This window comes from Macaca thibetana, chromosome 2 (genome assembly GCF_024542745.1).
Source record: "Macaca thibetana thibetana isolate TM-01 chromosome 2, ASM2454274v1, whole genome shotgun sequence".
NCBI lineage: Eukaryota > Metazoa > Chordata > Mammalia > Primates > Cercopithecidae > Macaca > Macaca thibetana.
The window spans coordinates 10577675-10599449 of record NC_065579.1 but is presented as its reverse complement, the minus strand read 5'-3'; the positions used below and the strand labels follow the sequence as shown (position 1 = coordinate 10599449).

General features: G+C 42.2%; 1 protein-coding gene across 17 annotated transcripts in view; it reads right to left on the bottom strand.

The window, feature by feature from the left end:
- Positions 1–873: 873 nt before the first annotated feature.
- Positions 874–21775, bottom strand: part of SST (somatostatin) — a 1150223-nt gene continuing 1129321 nt past the window's right edge. For 16 of the 17 annotated variants that reach the window (XM_050779314.1, XM_050779317.1, XM_050779303.1 and 13 more), the window contains exons 2-3: positions 2103–2349; positions 874–1239 (exon numbers count right to left, since the gene is read on the bottom strand). In XM_050779314.1, the coding sequence (XP_050635271.1) occupies positions 1027–1239; positions 2103–2240 (351 nt within the window). In that variant the 5' untranslated portion in view covers positions 2241–2349 and the 3' untranslated portion in view covers positions 874–1026. Of the gene's footprint in view, positions 1240–2102; positions 2350–7495; positions 7506–21775 lie in introns of those variants that run through there. The other variant, XM_050779300.1, reaches the window with a different exon arrangement.

Below are 21775 nucleotides of genomic sequence, written 5' to 3'. Positions count from 1 at the left end.
TTAAATTAGCAATGTTTCCATTTCTGTCTCGAGTGGTCCCATTTAGCATGTTGTTATAAGACTACCACCTTTACTGAGAATTTAAGAATAATTTTTGTGTTTTTATTTGACTCCCATGTTGATAAAATTAAGAGAATACCAGAGATGTCTCCTTCAGCTATTTCATAATTATGGTTTTGAGCTCCAATACCAGCAATATGGATAGCATTCAGTGAGGTAAACCAATGTGCATTTCTTGCAACCTATGGTACTTCCAGAAGGAATCTTACAATAAAAGCAATATTTCTCCCTGAGAAAAAAATATCTTAAAAGCTTGCTTTTAAAACAGTCATTTAGCACTGTTCAATTAGAGAGGATTGTCAAAGAAGATACAGAAGCAATGGTATTTCTCTAGATAAGTGTTTACAAACTAGAAACAAATTCAGAACCTCATTTTAGCTATTTAAGCCAGACTTTTTCTCAACCACTAAAAGACTTTTTTCCTTCCATCTTTTCATATGTTATGTATTTTACATATCAACCTGGTAGATAGTTGGATTTTTCAGCCTAACTATTCACACACACTCATTTCAATAGTCAAACATATAATTTAGGTGTATTTAATATGTAATTAATGTTTGTGTCAGCCCCTCCCAGTAATTATCATTGAATTAAAGTTTGAATGCATAGAGTTATGTGAAACTATTTAGGTTTAAAATGACTCATGTTATAATAGTTATCATTTAAAACGTAAACTTTATTGCCACTGAGAATTTTAAATAGATGTTTGTGAACATTGACGTGCCTATCTCAAATAACTTTACTGAAACCACCACTCAAGCTTATTATGTATTATTGAACAGAAAGACTTACTCAATAGAAATCAAATTCACATTTTTCATAATTTCACCATAATTTTATTTTATATTTACAGTCTTCAATTTCTAATGCAAGGGTCTCGCTGAGGATTTGGAGGATTAGGGAAGAGAGATGGGGTTTAGGGGTGAGGGATCAGAGATCTGGTATGGACTTTACTAATTAAGAAAGCTAACAGGATGTGAAAGTCTTCCAGAAGAAATTCTTGCAGCCAGCTTTGCGTTCTCGGGGTGCCATAGCTGGGTTTGAGTTAGCAGATCTCTGCAACTCAAGCCTCATTTCATCCTGCTCAGCAGCCTGGGACAGATCTTCGGGTTCCAGGGCATCATTCTCCGTCTGGTTGGGTTCAGAGAGCAGCTCTGCCAAGAAGTACTTGGCCAGTTCCTGTATATGGCAGAAGGGATAGAAAAAGAGAGAAAGAGAAGGAGGGAGGACAATGGAAAAAAATTGAAAAGCCTAAATTAAAGAACAGATTTGGTCACACACGAAATCCAGTTTTTACAGCTGCGCATTTTTTGTCACATTTAAAATCAATCCAGGATATAAAAATAAGGGTAATTGCTATAATTACCAAGTTACACAAAAAGACTTTAAGAGCTCAAATGTTTCTGCAATCTTTCTGTCCCTGTAGGCTTAAAACACACACACACGCGTGCGCGCACACACACACACACACACACACATTAAGACCATTCTGGTAAGATAAAGTGTGTGCCAACAATTTAATTCAATTTTCATATCACGAGCTACAAAGTAGAATTGTTTTACCATTTTACCAAGTAAACTGCAAGGCAACGAGACTTCTCACAATCTCGAACATACTGCGTTTGGTCTTTAGAGTGCCCCTTTGCCCTAGTCCCGACGTTTAGAAGTGAGATACGCGAAGAGGTAGCAGCTTCCGAGGTCTGCGTTTCAGCACCTGGGTCAGCGCTTCCCAGGGTCAGCACCAGGGATAGACGCCATCATCGCTTCGTGCCCAGACAACTACCCAGGTTTTGGAATTTTCTTGAATACCAAGTAAGAACTCACCTGAACTGTGCCCGACTCCGCTTATCATGGGGAAAAAAGAGTTAGAAGGGGATTTTAGCCTTTGAAAGTTTTCTCAAGAGCTTTGGGAGATGAGGGACCCAGAAAAGCACCGAAACTCTTTAGAAGGACGGAGCATCCCTTACGTCCAAACCAATGGGGCAGGAGCAAGGGTAAGGGAGGGCTGGAGAATCCGGGAGACGTCGAGGGAGTCTCCTTACCTGCTTCCCCGCGGCAGCAGCCAGGGACTTCTGCAGAAACTGACGGAGTCTGGGGTCCGAGGGAGCGCCGGTGACACCGCCCAGGGCCAGGACGATGGACAGCGCAGCCAGCGCGCACTGGAGGCGGCAGGACAGCATCTCGGCGGCGCCGGGAAAGCTGAGCTGAAGAGTGGCTGGTCAAACTCTAGGCGCGGATCAGCAGGCAGCAGCGATGGCTCCGAACCTCGCGACTCCTAAAGCGGCTTGTGTGCTCTCAACCGTCTCCCTCGGTTTTAAACTCTCTCTCTGACGTCAGGCTAGGAGGCGCCCCCAGAGCTCACCAGCCCTTTTACGCACCATTAGTCTCGCAAAATCAATCACAGAAGACAGGGGAGGCGACAAGATCTAAAGAGTCTTACTTAAAAAAAAAATACTGCACACGCACAGGGACTCACAATTCCACAAGCCCCACGATTTATACAATCTTTTATTTTCACTCAGTGCTATGAGCATACACATTCCATAATTTCACTCCCACACATGCACACTCAATTACACACAAACAGAGGCTCAAACACTCAGCCCTTAAAGAGCAAATACACTATCACCCTTAAATGCACATAAATGTACCCAGACAACTCCATCTGTCATCATACTCAAACATTTTAGGAAGGCCCGACAAATGCAAAAGGACATGTGTATGGCAGGTAGAGATCAGAATCATTCCTCTAATAACAGATCTGGGAATGAAATATGGACAGTAAAAGGACTGCGCCCTCTTTATTTCCTCCATTATCTCATCAAAAGTCTTGAAGATGTAACAGGGCTCTGAAAGAACGTCACTCTTCTCTAAAATGGGGGAGAAGGTACCTCTGGCTCACTCTCCCTCCCTGATTCTCAGCAACTGAGACTTCTGATCTACCTGCCTTTCTATTGTGTCCATATGTATGTATGAGTATGTGTATATGTATGGGAGGGAGAGAGACAGAGAGATTGAAATTGACTTCATTTTGGTGCTGAGAAATTTAGAACTGGAAGGCAATCTAAGAAATTATCCAATAAACCTCAGAATTTGAATCCGTAAGGCCGAGTAATGGTCAGTAAATTGTTCTCATTCACATACTGCATACTTTGAGCAAAACCAGACCTCCACATTCCAAAGCCAGAGTTTCTTCTACCAAGCTCTGAGTTTTCTAACAGATTCCTGGCCAGTAGGCGTAGTTTTATGTCAGGAAGCCCCAGTTTAGACATACAAAGTCTAGGAACTCCCAAAACATATATGACCACTATTGTGTATCTATAGTGGGAAAGGATCAAAAGATTCTTAAATTCAGCTCTGCCTGATCTCCTAGACACAAAGAAAGTTTAAGAAAACCTGTCCTTGAATTCTGATTGAACTCTGGTTAAATGTTTGCTGTTCAGGCCAGAGTTCTGACTGCTTTTATCTAAATAGTTCCTTACTGAGGAAGGACCAACTAATTTCCTAGCATGGATGAGATGATCCCTGCAGGATCTTTAAGAGCTGATATCTTATGAGCTTCAAAAAAGCCAATATTAGCTAAAAAGATATGCTGCATCTCCGGAAACCATGCGAAGCTCACATTATGTATTAAAATGTTCTCAGTACTTAGACCTGAACCACAGTGTTGAGAGGCAGAAGGCAGAAAGGTTTGGGAAGTATCCTGAATGCTTGAATAATTGTCACTATTTCCTTTTGTGCCTGTAATCCAAGGCAAAGAGGAAATGCACAGCAAGAAGTGTTAAAGCTTCCAGGTCTTGACAAGACTAAGCGCAAAGTGGGGCATTAAAAAGTCATTCACATGTGTCAGAATAGTCTAAGAGATCAATGAATCCGGAGCTGTGGAACCCAGCCCTAGGAAATACATGTTATTTTCTCTAAATCTTGCAACTCTCTCTGGCCCCTGACTAAGGACTCAGAGTTTAATTCTATCAGTGCGACTGTCCCTCCGTACCTCCAAATGATCTCATATCTCCTGTATCCAGGATGTGGTCTTTGGCATTCCCACTGAGTAGGAAAGGAGGATTTTTCTGAAGCAGGAGGCAGTCGAAGAACAAATAGCAGCTCCCCATCTTCCCCTGTGCTCTAGGATCTCTTCTCTCTCCTTCCCCGGATGCTTGCTCCCCTCCTTCCCCATCCCTGTCCTCTCCCTCTACACTTTCTCCTCCTTCTTCTTCCTCCTTTTCCTTAAACTTTCTGCAAATTTATCTTTCAGAATTTTGCTCATTCAATCCTTCTTTTGTCTCCTTTCTTGACTCTGTATCCTCATTCCTTTGTTTTTCTTGCCCTTCTCAATCATTTTCTGAGTTTGGTCTGGTTCAGCCCGGCTCTTTCCCTGCCTTCTCTCCCTGCTTAGCCAGGGCCTATCCCAGTCTCTGCCTCAAGACATCTCCCCTTCTCCTGTCTCTCTTCTTCTCTTTCTTCTTCCCTCTTCAGCTGCTTCTCACCTAAAACAAACAAAACACTTCATGATCTCTATCTGTTTAAGTACCTACTTATGAATAGTAAACGGTTGCTTCCCTCCACCCTGCTGAAGAGCTGAGGCTGTAAATGAGATGACTTATGGGTTTTGCTTTTATTGTTTTTACTTCCTGGAGAATTATGAGTCTAAGAACCACTTATTAGAGAAGCCAGGACAAAAAGGAACACAAATTCTCCCTTGAGCCCTCCATGGTGAGTTATAGCTTAAAGGTTGGTTTAGCATAAAGCACTTCAAACTTTCCCAACCGGAGCCTTCTGCAATCAACCCCCAGGGCATCTCTCCCAAGTCTCAAAGCTGGAAGGGAAAAGTGGTTTGTGGTTGTATTGGGGACCCTATTTCCCAGACCAACGGAGCTCACTAGGAATCCTTACCCAGTCCTCTGTGGCTCACAAAGCACTTTCTCATCCAATACTTCAAGGCATGCTATTCCCACCTCACAGAGGAGGAAACTGAGGTACTTAGACCTTCAGTGCCTTACACGAGGGCACACAGGCAGGAAGTGGCATGGTCACAGGGAGAATGTTACTTCACTTGATAATGCTTCATGCTTCCCTGACTCAGAGATGCCAGAGATTCCTGGCTGAGCAGTCTGCAGCCGGGATACATGCACCTCTAGAAGGCATCCAAGCCTCTTTCATGTGCAGTTTTTTCTGGACAGAATATGATTTCCCACCTCCCTTGTGGAATGTACATTTTGGCGTGACTACCTGCCAGTATAAGGAGTAGAAACTTATTTTAATACAAAGCAACATAATCTGTGACTAGACATAGACATTCAATGTTAAGCAATGTAAGGAAGGAGAAAGTGCCTGTAGTGGGAGTTGAGAGACCTGGGCTCTAGTCTGGTTCTGCCACAACCAACCATGGGACATCCTCTCTGGGCCTTGGTTCTTTATTTGCAAAACAAAACTTGGCAGGTCATCTTTGTGGTTCCCTCCAGCTCTGATAATTAATGAGTATAAATTTGAGGAAATAAAAAGGCAAACTAGAATGTACTATTATTGTTAAGATGTTATCATTTTCTCAAGATGAGAATTTTATATTGGAAGAGAACCTGGTTTTTATGTAATACCAGAAAGGAGGTTGGGTGCAGAGGGCATTTCCCAGGCCTATTAGAAGATGTATTCTTGAGTCTTGTTTCTGCTACTGACCTGCCCTTCTCACTCTGGACCTCAATTTCTCCATCCATAAAATTGATTCACTCAACCTCTTTCTACAGCTAATTCCTGAGAAGCTTTGCTAGACTGACGCCGATGATACAGCAGTGAACTGGATAGGCATAGTCCTCCTGAGAAAGACAAAGAATAAACATATTAATCCAGGTATGTTCAAATATGTTAGGGTTAAAGCAAAGTATAGAGCATAATGGTAGGGGGAAGATGCTTCTGAGGAGGAGCTCTTTGAACAGAGCTGTTTGAGGCAAGGGAGCTAGCCATGCAAATATCTGGAAAAAGATATCTCCAACTCAGGTGGAATCAGTGCAAAGACCCGAGTGCAAAGACAATCAGTGCAAAGACCTGAGGCAGAAGTATGCTTGGTAAATGCAAACAGCAGCAACAAGACAAAGACTCAAACAGAGTGGTTAAAGCAGAGAGGGTTAGGAGATGAGGTCAGCAAGGCAGGCCAGGACCAGATCACAGAGAGCCTTGAAGGCTGTGGCAGGGAAACCCTTCTGAGCAAGAAAACGGACCTGATTTGATTCTTTTAAAAATAATGCCTTCTGCTCAGTGGGGAATTAATTGTAGGAGCACAAGAGCTCGAGAAAGGAGATAACCTCAGAGTCTAAGAAGTGTTTAAGAGAGAAGAGGAGCCAGGGCAAAAGGAACACAGATTTTATTTGAAATGTCCCATGGCCAACTGTTTTTTTTTTTAACTGGGAATCCTGTGCTCTAGACCTACTTCAGGTGACATAAGATGATGTTTGGGGCGAAGGTGGTAGCCATGAAGAAGATGAGGACTGGTTAGACTTAAAGTTCATTTTGAAGTATAGTAAGCAGGATACAATGATGGTTTATTTGGATGTTGAGTTAAGGAAATGAGAAGAACCATCAACAATGCCTAGAGAGTCATCCAGATGATCTCTCAAATGCCTTCAAGTTTCACAAATTCCAGAGAGGTCAGGAAGTGGGTTTATGCCAAAAACTTCTCCTGGACATGTTGCAAGTAGAAAACCATTTTATTTTCCAGACAGAAGACAGTGAGAAATAAAGTCAGTGAGGAGAAGCAACATGGAAGAGCATAAATAGTCATGGGTTGGGAGTCTGAGGCCCCAGGCTTAAGTACTCAGTTTGCATCTGCTTAAAATGGACCTGCTAATCTTCTCTTTTTCTCAAACAAGATTTGAGAACCAAATAAGACAATGTAAATGAAAATGCTTGGTAGCCCATAAAATGTCACAGGTTTTCTTATCGCTGCTCAGATGGAGGCAACCAGTCCTAAGCCGAAGGTGATTCCAATGAACCAGTCAATCACTTTGGGAGCTGGAGACTCTGCTGAGGCTCTGACCCAAGAAGCATGCAGACCTTTCTCAGTGGGAATGTGTCGGGTGTGATTTAAAGGTCTAGAAAGATCTCACAGAAATGCAGCAGATAGGTGCTGAAATCCTTCCATTAAAAAATACTCTCTTCTCCCTTACATGTACTTACCTAGGAGGTATAATACATTAAAACTTAGTAGCTGTTAACATTTTAATGTGGATTCATTTGTTGAATTGTCTTCTAGATTTATAGCTGGCAAGTGGAAGGTTTGATTTAAGTAAAGCTGGGAGAAGGAGACCAATTTGGAGTAAGAAACCATGCAGCAGAAGACAGATTGCGTGAGATGAGCTGTTGGGAATAGCGGTAGGCTATGAGTATATAGACACTTCAAGGGTGCATGGATGAACATCGCATAGGGACCTTTTCTTCTAAGCAACCCCACCATCATGGAGCACAAGAATTAAAACTTGCAACCCTCCAAGGGCTTCCATTCAGCTGGAAAATTCCCAGCTCAAGCCCCTGGAACTGCTGATGGTAGAAGAGCCAGACCTCCCTGACAAATTGACTTTCACCACCTTCCACAAAGCCTAGGCCAAAGTGATTGCTTTAGGTAATAAAGGGCAAAGACCTGTAAGGTTACCTGTTCTTGGAGAGGGATGGGTGGTGACATCTCAGGCTCATTTCTTGCAGCAGTCTCCTATCCTGTCACTTTCCAGCTCAAAAGCTTTAAATGAGTCCCCAGTGCCAGTGTGTTCAAATGCACACACAGCAGCCTGACAGCTGTATTTCCTTTGTGACTTTCCCATGAGTCTCCCTCTTCATGGTTCCTTGTCTGCCAGCCCTCCTAATCCCTCTAAACACTCCTCTTCCCTGTACCCTCCCATCTCCATTTGCACATGCTGTTTCCTCTCCTGGAATATCTTTAACCCGTCTCTAACTAATAAGATAATGTAGCCTATTCTAAGATATTTCCAAGAGCTTCTCACTTAGAATCAATGGGGCCCACTCCTGTGTCCAAAAGTGTGCCTTTCATGCCCCTAGCAGAGACCCTCACATATTTCTGTTCCTTGGGAGTCTGTACGTCTCATCTAAAAGTGTCAAGGCGCTTGGGAGGCCAAGGCAGGTGGATCACTTGAGGTCAGGAGTTAGAGACCACCCTGGCTAACATGGTGAAACCCATCTCTACTAAAAATTTTTAAAATACAGAAAATCAGCCAGGCATTGTGGTGGGTGCCTGTAATCCCAGCTACTTGGGAGACTGAGGCAGGAGAATCACTTGAACCCAGGAGCCAGAGGCTGCAGTGAGTCGAGATCATGCCACTGCACTCCAGCCCGGAAAACAGAGCAAAAACTCCATCTCAAAAAATAAAAAATAAAAATAAAAGTCTTGAGGCTCGCTGAGAGTAGAACCCTTGTCTCAACTGTCTTTATTTTCTCCTCGGTGACTATGAAAATGTTAGGCACAGAGTATTTGTTGAAAAATGATGGTTGAGTTGAAGACAAATTTCTCTGTCCTTATTTGTGGGTCTCTGTGGATTCTGTAAGTAGGACAAGCATAATGAACGGCAGCTAACTGAGGTCTGTATTACTTGACACACACAAACACACACAGCCCCCAACCCTAGGTAGCTGATACTTTCAGGAACACTTATCTATTGATCCCTTAGTCATCTCTGAGCTTCAGAAAGGACAAAAATCTAAATGCTGAGGCTCAGTGTAAATGTTCCTCTATATGAAGAACTAACTGAATTTGTCACGTGGGTATGCTAACGTAGTCACTGAAAATGTAAGAGTCTTCATATTGATTGGAAGACCAAGGGAGGAAAGATCTGTTTACCACTGAAATAGGCATATGTTCCTGGTGCACATAGAAGTGAACAACAGTGCTAACTCACCTCTATGTAGTATTTCACAATTGCTTAAGTGTGTTAATAACATAATGACCCCAGCCAGGCAAGGAAATGGAGGCCTAAGTTACGTAGCTAGTGTGCAGCTGGGCTGATGTCTGAGCCCTCACTGTCGCTCCAGCGTTGCCTTTCTCAGAGGAAAGGTAAGATATGTAAGGAAGTTTTCTTCCTAATTCTCTCAGCTTCCCTTTCTCTTTGTGGGTCCATTGGACTCTCCAGAAGCTTCGCACTTGTTGCTCTGATTTCTGCTCAGGGCTTCCCGATTAAATAAAATTGAACAGTGTTCCACCCCACTATGCCACCCAGAGAATATCTCCCACTTTACTTGACCTATTTTCCTTCCTAAAACAAGGCATTAAACCTGAGGTTTTCCACGAGCCTTCCCAGGGCAGTCAACAAGGGAGGTGTTATCTTGGTCAGATCCCTCCAGTGCAGGGTCTGGAAAATGAGGCCAGGAATCAATGGCCCCGTCTCCTGGAACAGCGGAAAATACATGGCAAAGTTCCCCTTTGACTTGATCCAGAAACCTCCCTTTTGAAAAAGTACGATAGAAGCCACATAAGCACAAAAATCCGCCATGGGATGAAAGTATCTCTGCAACAGTTCCAATTTTCTCACGCTCAAACTTATTAGTATTACTCTAGACAGGTGTTTCCTAACCTTGGCTTCACACCAGGATTGCCTGAGAAACATTTATAAACCACAGGTGCTTGGATCCCAACTGAAGTGATTCTGATTCACAGGTCTGGGCTGGGCTCAGAGATCTGTGTCTTTTAAAAGCTTAATTCTAGTCTGAAACTGGATTGTTACCACCCTAGAAAACTAGTAAGTCATAAACCACTGCCCACTGTCATTCCTCTCTTATCTCACTCAGCTCTGTTTCTTCTTCCCTCTCCCTGTCATCTTTCTCTTATATTTGTCTCTATTTTCTTCCTTTTTTTGCTTTTCTCTTGTCCCTGTCAATCCTCTGTCTCATTTTTCTTTTTATTTTTCTGTCTCCTATTTGTCTCTTCTTACTCAACCACTACTCCCCTTTTCTCTCTTGAGAACACCAGGGGCGATGAGGTTGGCTTTGACTTGTTGAGGCTAAAGCACCTGCTTAATTGACTTTCCTGTTATTACCCCCTAGAGTTGAGGGCAGGGGCAGGACTGAAGCCACAAAGGATCCACCTACTGAACAGAATCTAAAAAGTGATCTAGTCCTACCCCTCAGTTTACATATGGAAAAACCAAAGCCAAGAGAAGAAAAGGAGCTCTCTCGAGGCCACATAACTAGTTTCAGAGTCAGAGCCTCTGTTTTCTGTTTGTTTGTTTGTTTGTTTCCATTTTCTTTTTTGAGATGGAGTCTTGCTCTGTCACCCAGGCTCAAGTGCAGTGGTGTGATCTCAGCTCACTGCAACCTCTGCCTCCCGCGTTCAAGAGATTCTCCTGCCTCAGCCTCCCAAGTAGCTGGGATTACAGGTGTGCGCCATCACATCCAGCTAATTTTGGTATTTTTAGTAGAGATGGGATTTTACCACATTCACCAGGGTGGTCTCTATCTCTTGGCCTCGTGATCCACCCTCCTTGGTCTCCCAAAGTGCTGTGAGCCTCCGTGCCCAGCTGAACCTCTGATTTTTAATCCTATCTTCTCTCCATGAACAAGTACACTGTGAGGTTCCTTGAATCTCTCCAACCAAGTGGTTGAAATCCTGTTGCAAGATTGGCAATGCCTGTCCTGTTCTCTATGTACCTGACAGTCAGCCTAAAGCCAAATCCCATTGCCTGATAAGGGTATTAGTCTACAGAGAAAGCTCTGGAGGTTCATGTGCAGAGATTTCGAGATCCCCAGATTGGACCTTCATGCTTTGTGTCTTTATCCTTTTCTGGCTGTGCATTTCCTAATCTTACAAAACAACCAGACCTGCTGCTCAGCGCATGCTTCTGGACTGCTTCCGCCCACCGGCGAGGATGCTGTGGTTAAGCTGAGTTCTCCTGCCCTCTGCTGGCTTGACTGATAGAAGGCGTCATCTAAAATTTTAGGGCAGGATGTCGTTCATTCTTTTATTTACTCCAACAACTTTTTAAGAGTGCTCACTATTAAAAAGGGTGCTCACTATGCACTAGGTTACTGCTGCTGCAGTTGCAGAGAAGCATGCAAAATAAACTCTTCCTTCAAACATTCAATTATTAAACACTTGGTGCCAGTGTCTGGGCTGGGCATTCAGATACTTGGCTTCAAAAAGAAGACAAGATTTGGTAGCTTTTATAGATTTTTGTTCTGAGTCACAAAATCAAAGAATCAGCACTAACAGGGACTACAGATACCTTCTAATTCAGAGTATTCATTATAGCTCCCCTAATTAGGTTTAGAGTTCTCTGCACACAGTCCTCAGGGACTGTCAACATGGGGAGGACACCTGTGACAGGGATACTATTTCATTGATTAGGATTCTACCATAAAATCTCACAGAAACAAAGGGTTTCAAGGGGAAACAGTGTTCAAAAACTGCAGATTTAATACAAACCTTCCTTTTGCATGCAATCTGAAAGCTTCCCAGCCTCACAAACCTGTACTTACAATTGATGTCACATTTTTAACTGGTTTCAGTGTTTACTGGCCTAATCCACCCCCTTTTTTTTTCACCCATATCTCAGTTTCTTTGCAAGGTCACCTTCTGGCCATGAGGCAGGGAGGGCGCCAAAAGAGGTTTCGCGTGAGTTGAGTGCTCCCTCTTGTGGCTATCCAGGACATTGTTTCTGTGCCTGGCCAGAGCTCCCTGGGTCCCAGGTCAATCCCAATGTTGTGCCCAGAACTGAGGACAATTCCCTGACCCACAGCTCTCTTCATGTTGCTGTAAAGAGCCATGGTACAGTCTCATACACCGGTGGTTTTCAAACTTTTTGATGGGAACTTATGTGAGAAAGACATTTTACATCATGATCCAGTGCACTCATGCATACCCACACATACATTTCTCAAAACAATATTTACCTTTATTTCTTACAATAAATTATGATATTCCCATTATTTTCTATTTTGTTTATTTTTCTGTTTAACGCAGGTTGTAACTGGGTCATTAAGTGTGTGATCCACTCCTGAGTCACCAGCATGAGTTTGGAATGCACTGCCTTGGGCCATGGCCCACCTGCATGCACTTGGCTGGCACTTGGAGCTTCTAGGCTGCCATTCTCTCCATGGCTGCTCAATCCTAAAGTGTCACAGGACAACATTCCTTGCTGTCCTGGGATGCTAGAACTCCCATCTTCTCTTATTTCTCTCCTCTGCATTCCATCTTTTTAGAGGGTCTCGCCGCAGAGCTGCTTAGGCCCCTGGTTGTTAAGACAGCAGTGTTTACCAAAAGCAGTGGGCTGAATGGTGGCCCACAAAAGACATGTCCACATTAGAACTCCAGGAACCTGTGAATGCGACTTTATTTAGAAAAAAAAAAACAAAAGGATCTTTGCAGATATAAGTAAGTTGAGGATCTTCAGATAAAAGCATCCTGGATTTTCCAGGTAGATCCTAAATCCAAAGATAAGGATACTTACAATAGACAGAAGAGAAGACACAGACATAGAGACCAAGGCCACGTGAAGTCAGAGTGCAGGGACACAACCCAAGCCAAAGAATACCTGGAGCCACCAGAAGTGAGAAGAGACAATGAATAATTCTACCCTATAGGGTAGAATTGGAAAGAGTGTGGCTTTGCTGACACCTCGATTTCAGATTTCTGACCCCCAGAATGGCAAGAGAATACATTTTCATTGTTCCAAGCTACTGGTTTGTGGCAATTTATCACAGCAGTCACAGGAAACACATATACTAGCCACACCTCTCCTTTCCCCAAGCTCCAAGGGGATCAGACAGAGCTGGATTTGAGTCAGTTCCACACTATGCCTGGGACCACTGCTCCCTTTCAAACCCCAAGCTTTTTCATAGAGTTGGGCCCATTCTACCAAACACCTTCTTCTTAAAGATTGGATTAGACTAAGAAGCCCTAGAGTCTGCTCTTGTGATGTTGCTCCTGTTGCAAGACCCCACTCCACCACACTCGCTTCTGGAAGACATGCCTCAATCAGCTCAATCTCAACTGCGGACATGTTGGAATTTTTTCTCCCAGAGGTTCCTCAAATGTTACGCACATCAGTTGTTAAGACTGGAAAGCAAGTGTAGCATGTCAGTAGAGGTGGTGGGTTAGGTGTGAAGATAAAAGCCCAGAAGAGTGCAATGATTTGCCCAAAGCTGCACAGTAAATATGTGGCAGTTGGGTGCTTTCTCTGAATGCTAACAACAAAAATATGAAAAGTTTCAGGGTTTTTCTCCCTTCCCATAGCATTAAAGGAAAGATAAGATCAAAAAGCCTACCTTTCTCAGGCATATTGTGCCTCAACTCAGCTTTCGACCTATTTATATCACCAACTGCTTTGCTTAAGGGAAATCGCTGCTGTCTCCTGTTTACCTTAGCTCTGCAGTTCCTTGTCATAAAAACTTTCTGATAAATTGGTGAACCAATGCTATGCCTTAGAGGAAAATAATAATAATAAACTATTGGCTAAGCCGCATTTGAAAGCAGGAGTCACATGGAAACAGACGTCAGCTTTGGGTTCTTAACAAGAGAACAAGTTCAGCAGAAAAACTGTGTTCTTAGAACCAGGGAGAGGTAAGATAAGCTCCACTCAGAAAAGATACCCACGGTTAGCAATGAGTGCATGAGATAACTTCCCAATCTCCTCCAGTCCTTAGATTCCATGTCTATCTGAAGCTGTTCCTTCGAACCCTAATCCTCATTTTCTTCCTTAAGAGGCTGGGCCAGGTGCGGTGGCTCACGCCTATAATCCCAGCACTTTGGGAGGCCAAGGCAGGCAGATCACCTGAGGTCAGGAGCTCGAGACAAACCACCCAACATGGCAAAACCCCATCTCTACTAAACATGCAAAAAAAATTAGCCGGGTGTGGTGGCCCATGCCCATAGTCCCAGCTACTTGGGAGGCTGAGGCAGGAGGATTGCTTAAACCAGGGAGGTGGAGCTTCCAGTGAGCCGAGATCGCGCCACTGCACTCCAGCCTGGGCGACAAGAGCAAAACTCTGTCTCAAAAAAAAAAAAAAAAAAAAAAAAAAAACAGGCTGGACATTTCTGCACACTCTTGACAACTTCAGAGGAGACTGATGCAAAAAACATACACCATCTTCCAAGAACCTACAACATAGGCTCCCAGAACTAAATAATCCTGAAACGAGACAATCTCCTTGTGGTTTGTTGTGGTGGTTTGTGGTGGTGGTTTGTGGTGGTGGTTTGTGGTGGTGGTTTGTTGTGGTGGTTTGTTGTGGTGGTTCGTGGTGGTTTGTTGTGGTGGTTTGTTGTGGTTTGTTGTGGTGGTTTGTTGTGGTGGTTTGTTGTGGTTTGTTGTGGTGGTTTGTTGTGGTGGTTTGTGGTGGTTTGTTGTGGTGGATTGTTGTGGTGGTTTGTTGTGGTGGTTTGTTGTGGTTTGTTGTGGTGGTTTGTTGTGGTGGTTTGTTGTGGTGGTTTGTTGTGGTTTGTTGTGGTGGTTTGTTGTGGTGGTTTGTTGTGGTTTGTTGTGGTGGATTGTTGTGGTGGTTTGTTGTGGTTTGTTGTGGTGGTTTGTTGTGGTGGTTTGTTGTGGTGGTTTGTTGTGGTTTGTTGTGGTGGTTTGTTGTGGTGGTTTGTTGTGGTGGTTTGTTGTGGTTTGTTGTGGTGGTTTGTTGTGGTGGTTTGTTGTGGTTTGTTGTGGTGGTTTGTTGTGGTGGTTTGTTGTGGTGGTTTGTTGTGGTGGTTTGTTGTGGTTTGTTGTGGTGGTTTGTTGTGGTGGTTTGTTGTGGTGGATTGTTGTGGTGGTTTGTTGTGGTTTGTTGTGGTGGTTTGTTGTGGTGGTTTGCTTGCTTATTACAGCAATTATCTTATTGTCTGTCAATAGTATTTTGTAAGTCTGGCTCCTTGCAAAAGGCTTTGTTGTAAAATGACTTTCCTCAACAACAAAAACTGTGCCTTCTGGCCAGGAGCTATGACTCACGCCTATAATCCCAACACTTTGGGTGGCCAAAGTGAGAGGATCATTTGAGCCCAAGAGTTTGAGACCAGCCTGGTGAACACAGTGAGACTCTGTCTCCACACACACACAAAAATAAGTTTTAAAATTTAGTTGGGCATGTTGGCATGCACCTGTAAGTCCCAGCTACTTGGGAGGCTGAGGTGGAAGGATCACTTGAGCCTGGGAGATAGAGGCTGCAGCTAGCCATGATTGCATCACTGCACTCCAGCCTGGGTGACAGAGTGAGACTCTGCCAGAAACAAAAACACAGCGAGACTCCGTCTCAAAAAAAAAAAAAAAAAAAAAAAAAAAAAAAAAAAAAGAAACAAAAACAAAAACAAACATCAAAAAGAACTTGCCTTCCTGTCATGGCTTCCCTAGAAAATTGCCTGGAAAATACTAATACAAAATACTTGGGAGACGTTGAATGCGTATTGACTTTAACCTCTGGTCTTACCATTGTCTGTCCTGCCTTTTTGAAGCCACATCTTACAGCTCACATCTTGTAAATTCTTCTTTACATGTGTGTTTCTGCTTAGTCTCTCTCCATTGTCATCATAATGGACTGCCACTCTGATTCAGGACCATATTAGGTCTCCTGTAAACTGTTTTAAAATCTTCCTAACTAGCTTTCTCATCATTGATCCAGCCCTTCCCTCCACTCTCATCTGCCACTAACTGCTAACCTAGTCTCTTCCAATTTATTCTATACTGTACGGTCTGAGTCCAACTCTGAATACACATCTGATCATATCATTGTCTCCCTTCAAAACTTCAAATACAAATCACTGTTTCCAAAAAATACCCACACTCCTTATGCAGGTTTTTGAAGCCCTTAAGGATGTATTTCCAACTTCTCCTCCTTCAGTTTTATTTCCCACTGATGCTTCACCCTTCAGAAAACATATGTGCTCACTATTTTCTAAAATGGTCCACAGATTTCAGTCTCAAACTGCTTGTCTTGTTCCATCTGTATGCAATACATTCGTGCCCATCTCCTTCTATCAAAGTCTACTTGCTCCTTAGAGAGCATTTCCAATTTCGTATCTTCCTGGAAGAAGTGGATCTTGATATTTGGAGACCTGGAACTTATACAATTTGGTATGGGGTAGGGAGCTTTTTAGGGGAAAAAAAACAAAATTATGAATAAAAATCTCTTCATAGAGAAAGTTTAACAGAGATTCATAGAACAAAAACATTTAAACATATTGAACACCAAGACTCTGAGATAAATGCACTGAAAAACAGCCGAGCAGGATGATTGTAAAGATAAGAGTAAAGTGCTTCTTCCCCTCAAGAAATGTATAACAGAGCAGGAGCTATGGAGACATGCTAACAGCTATCATACAGAACAGGATGAACTTATTAAGTGCAGACTCCAGAAACAGGTTGTGGCAATGTGCCAGATGATGTTCCAATGTCCTTAATGCTGTCTCAGGCTGTCAAAGACTACTTCCTAAAGAATGTCATTTGTTGTGGGACTTAAATAAAGGGAATAAGCAAACTTTCGGTGAAGATTGGGAGCCCAAGAATTGAAAGCTTGGAGATCCATGTGTTTGAGGACAGGGAACGGTAAAAATCTCCAGTGTGTTTCAGAGCAACACATAGTGCTATGGGACCAATGCCCTGTGACCACTTCTACATTGGACCACAGTGCCAATGTACAAGTTGATGACCTGAGAGACGAGCCTGATACACTAGTTGTGGTTATGTTCAGCTTCAAATGACAAATAAATAACCATGGCTTTAAAAGCAGAGAAGTTTATTTCTCCCTCATACAAAATTTCAGGTTGATGGTTCAGGGCTAATAAGGGATGATATTAGCTACCAAGGTAACTTCTATTTTGTTCCTCTGCTGTGTGTGGTCTTGACCATGATCAAAGATGGTAACATCTGTGTTGAGGCAGCAGGATTGGAAAAATAAAGAATAAAGATGAAAGTGAAACACACGGTCATCATCTATAGGAGGTGATATTTTCCAATGGTTATTATAGTGATGTTCTTCTTACAATATGATTTTGACATATCTTCTATTGAAAGGTAGGGTCTTTGCCCCCAGTCTTTAAAACTAGGCAGATTTTATGACTGTTTTGATTAATAGGCTATATTAGGATTGACACTATGTGAGCTCGATGCTAAGTCATAAAATAAATTTTTACTTCTGCGGTCCCCATTGAAATATTCATTCTTATTGCCTTCAGCCACTAGACCAGTTTAATTGCCCCAAGGTGGCCATGCTGTGAGGAAGTCCAAAAGCCCATATGGAGAGACTACCTGGAGAAGTCTCAAGACCCAGTGAAGGAAGAGAGTTACCCAGCCAGCCCTAAACACTGGTTGCAACTGCAGCCACTGTCTGACTGCAATTCCACAAAATACTCACAATCAGAACACCTTCCCATATTTCTGGCTCACAGCAACCACAAGAGATAAGGAAATGATTGCTGTCATTTTGTGTTACTAAATTTTGGGATGGTCGGTTACATAGCAATAGACGATCTAAACATTGTTTAAAAAGTTTTTCTAAATTTTTCACATTCAACTTCTGTGTAATTTATATTCCATTGGCCAGAGTTTAGTCACATAGCCATACCCAGCTGCAAAGGAGTCTGGGAAAAGTAGTCTTTATTCTACAAGGCCTTGTGCCCAGCTAAAATCTTACTCCTGTGGGGAAAAGGGACAACAGATATTATGAGACAACTAGTGATCTTCCACAGCTAGAAAAGTACCTCTTTTAAAAACCAGAAATGTATGAGTATAAAATACTAATTTTAAAAAATTATTTAAATATCACCTAATATGCATCTAAATCTGTATCAGTTATTTATTTATAATCATCTTGTTTAGTTAAGATTTACGTTGGTTTAAAGGAGTAGATTTTTAAAAGGCAAATTAGAAGTAGTAACTTCAGGTTCAAGATAGTGAACTCCACCCAAGCACCTACTATCCAAACCTCCCAAACGTTCCAAATTCTCTGTTGGTGCAATGGGAAAAATGCAAAGTAGGGAGAGATCTGTATTTACTGGAAGTCACAGATGCTCAATAGCAAATTTCTCAAATGTTTGGATATGTATGTACCATATAGTAGCAGTCATGATAGGATTGATTTTGGACCAATCTGTGCATCTCCATATGCAAAGGAAAAGCTCCTTACAGGAATAAAAGAAAAAGACCATTTCCTCCAACCCTAGAACACAAGCACTAACTAATGTTTCCAAGCTGGGTGTGGCAGGGTGGGATATTGTGAAATATATATTTGACTTTGTCTTCATTTTCTGATATATATCTCTGAAAATCCTTGAAACCTCTGGAGTAGTAAGAGTGTCTTTTGCATGCAAATGAGATGACTGATGGCTGGCAACCCCTAGGTAACTTCAGGATGGAGGTTAGTCACCAGAAAGTCCAAGGTGAGGTTAGAGAGTCGGAATTTTTAGCTCTATCCACCCAACTTCTAGGAGACGAGAGGGGCTGAAGGTTGAGCTAATCACCAGAGGTCAATAATCTAATCAATCATACATACATAATAAAGCTTCCATTAAACTTAAAGAAGGCTGGGCACAGTGGCTCATGCCTGTAATCCCAGCACTTTGGGAGGCTGAGGTGGGCAGATCACAAGGTCAGGAGTTCGAGACCAGCCTGCCCAACATGGTGAAACCCCATCTCTACTAAAAATACAAAATTTAGCCAGGCATGGCGGTGCATGCCTGTATCCCAGCTACTCAGAAGGCTGAGGCAGGAGAATTACTTGAACCCAGGAGGCAGAGGTTCAGTGAGCCAAGATCATGCCACTGCACTCCAGCCTGGGTGACAGAGCAAGACTCTGTCTTGGGGAAAAAAAAAAAAAATCAAAGAAATAGGATTTAGAGAGCTTCTGGATAGCTGAAAATGTGGAGGTTCCTGGAGAGTGGTGTGTCTAAAGAGGGCATGGGAGCTCTGCCACCCTTCCTCCATGCCTCGCCCTATGCATCTCTTCATCTGTATCCTTGAAATATCCTTTGTAATAATCCGGTAAATGTCAATGTTTCCCTGAGTTCTGTGAGCCACTGTAGCAAATTAATCAAACGCTAGGAGGGAGTCATAGAAACTCCCATTTATGGCCGGTCACCAAAGGTTCAGGCCACAACCCGTGCTTGTAACTGACATCTGAAGTGGGGGACGATTTTGTGGGGTTGAGCCCGCAGCCTGTGGGATCTGGTGCTATCTCCTCCTGGCAGGAAGTGTCAGAATTGAACTGAATGAGAGGACACCCAGCTGGTGCCCACCAGAGAATCGGCTGAGATGTGCCGGAGACTCAGTTGACTATTGGTAGGGAGAAATCCCCACACATTTTAGTGACCGGAAGTTGTTGTACTGAGAGGAGAAAATATATTTTTCCCCTGTATCCTCAGACAGGATCTGCAGATGAAGACAGGTGGAAGGACAGTTGATGGGGGCGAATCTCTATCCTGCCTCTAGAACTGCACCAGGTCCCCACACTCGGAGCATCTGGTCACTGTGCTAACTTCCAGATTAAATTCGCACGGAATATAAAGAGGAAGCTTCCAAAGTCAGTTCCTAATGAGAGTTTTCACGCCAGTCCGTGAGAGAGGCAGTATCCCCACAACTTGTTCTGTAGCAAAACATGAAAAGAAAATGCTTTGCCATGTTCCTATGGTCACGGAGGGAGGCTGCATCTGCGTGAAGCCCCCTTTCTACCACCCCCTTTGCAAGTCCTCTCTTGTGGTAAAGAAAATTTAGGCAAAATTGGCATTTCCCTTCTCCCTTTGTCTGAGACCAAGTATCTGAAGAAATACCACATAATCGCTAAACGAACTCTCGCAGTTCCATGTCCCCATAAAAATCAGCAGAGAAACTTCAGTAAGCATCTGCAAAATTGTAGTTCAAATACATAAAAACAATCTAAAGAATCAGAGGAAGTGTCTCTTTCGCCTGTGGACAAAGTTACTGCAAGAAACAATAAAACAAGAAAAAAGCCTTAAAAACTCTCCAGCTTATATTCTTTACAAGCTCTGTGAAGTTATTGCATATGTTTGTGTGTGCGTGTGTGTGTGTGTGTGTGTGTGTGTGTGTGTATCATTGCATCAGGCAATGTGGAAAAATAAAAGAACATCGGGTTGATACCAGAATTTTACTTTGCCACAGTAAATTCCAGAGACATTGAAATAGTGCCTTCTAAGTTTTGAGAGGAAAAGAAGTTAAAAGTGTGATAAAAGAATGTAATGGTTGGCTGTGCCATTTTTTATCGGTAAAAGCTACAGAAAGTCGTTCCTAGAGAAGCATACCAGCTATGTACCCTCTCGGAAAATGTTACTCTCCAAAGTACTTTAAGTAAAATGAAGAAAATAAGCAAAATAAAGAACTCAAAAGTAAAGTGGACTGGTTTAAAAATGATGAGGACAAAGAAACCTGTAAAGTTTAAAAGTTCATTACTAAACTTCTTATCAATATTATGGAATACAATGCATTTGCCTAATATAATTTGTGAAAGAGAATGTATGAGTGGTATTCTATGACTTTAATTATAAAATAGTAGATTATTTTGACAAAATTGGAAATCCAGTTTGGCACGGAAGAAGTTATGTTAGATTCCTTCCCACTTACCAAAAGAATTCATAGCTTATGCAAATATTTGAAATAAATATAAGAATATAGGTTAAAATATACATTTGTTTTACAACTTTCAATAGGAAAATGATTTTTTAAGGTCTAACAATTCTGTAAAATAAATGTTTAAAAGATTAAGAAACATCAAAACAAATTATTTTTACACATAGGATTTTCCTTCTCCTTAATTTCTTGATCAGCCACAAATATTTTGTTTCATTTTAATCCAAAATTTAAAACATGCTTTTAAAATTTCCAGACCCTCTAATTTTATTTTATTTTAGTTTGGTATTAATTTTTTTGTTTTGATTTCTCTTTTAAATATATTACAGTCAGAAACATTTTTTCTGCATGATTTTATTTCATGTAGGTTCATTGAGACATCTGAGAACCTCACAGACACTAGAAAAAGAAATACAGCATCCCTTTGTCAATGTCCTTTAGCCAAAGACCACCAGGAACATACCCATCACTGAACACAGCTGAGTTTTTTTGACACTTTGCTACAAGTGAGGATGCCCACAAGAATCATGAAGCATTTCAGTAAGAGCGTATTAAAATATACTGTGGCGTTTGAGCATATGTTAGTTGGTTTGGGAGGGAAGTTCACCTAAGTGGGGCTTTGTTCTGAATTGGTTGCTGTCAAAAAGTGAGAATCACTCTACGATTGGGTACTTAGTGAATCTTCCCTAGAAGGTGAAAAGAAAAAGCATGAAGCTAAAGCTGTGATTGGTAAAGAAATAGCCACTCATACTGGCCAAGATACAGGGTTGTTTAGTCATATCATGGTTTGGACAATGTTCACGTCTCTATCTGAATTCAGACGTGACTATATAAGGTGGCCTCGGGCTTGCCTTGATCTGTCATCATCACAGAGTGGCCTTGCATGAGGCTGGTGTTCTGTGGAATTGTTTATGTACAATAGGAGAGACCTGCAGCCTGGCTGTGAGGGTCAGGCCATCCCAGGTGTCAGAGCCTGCTGCTCTCTTTCCCATCTTTTATATACCTACTTTGATAAGAGAATACACACACATATACATATATAGTCAAAGGTTTCATATACTTTATTTTCTCTTATTAGGAACATTTAACTTTGCTTAATGAATGTACTACATATAATGTATATGCATATATGTACATTTCTAAAGGTCTAATTCATTTTTATTGTAGAAACAAAC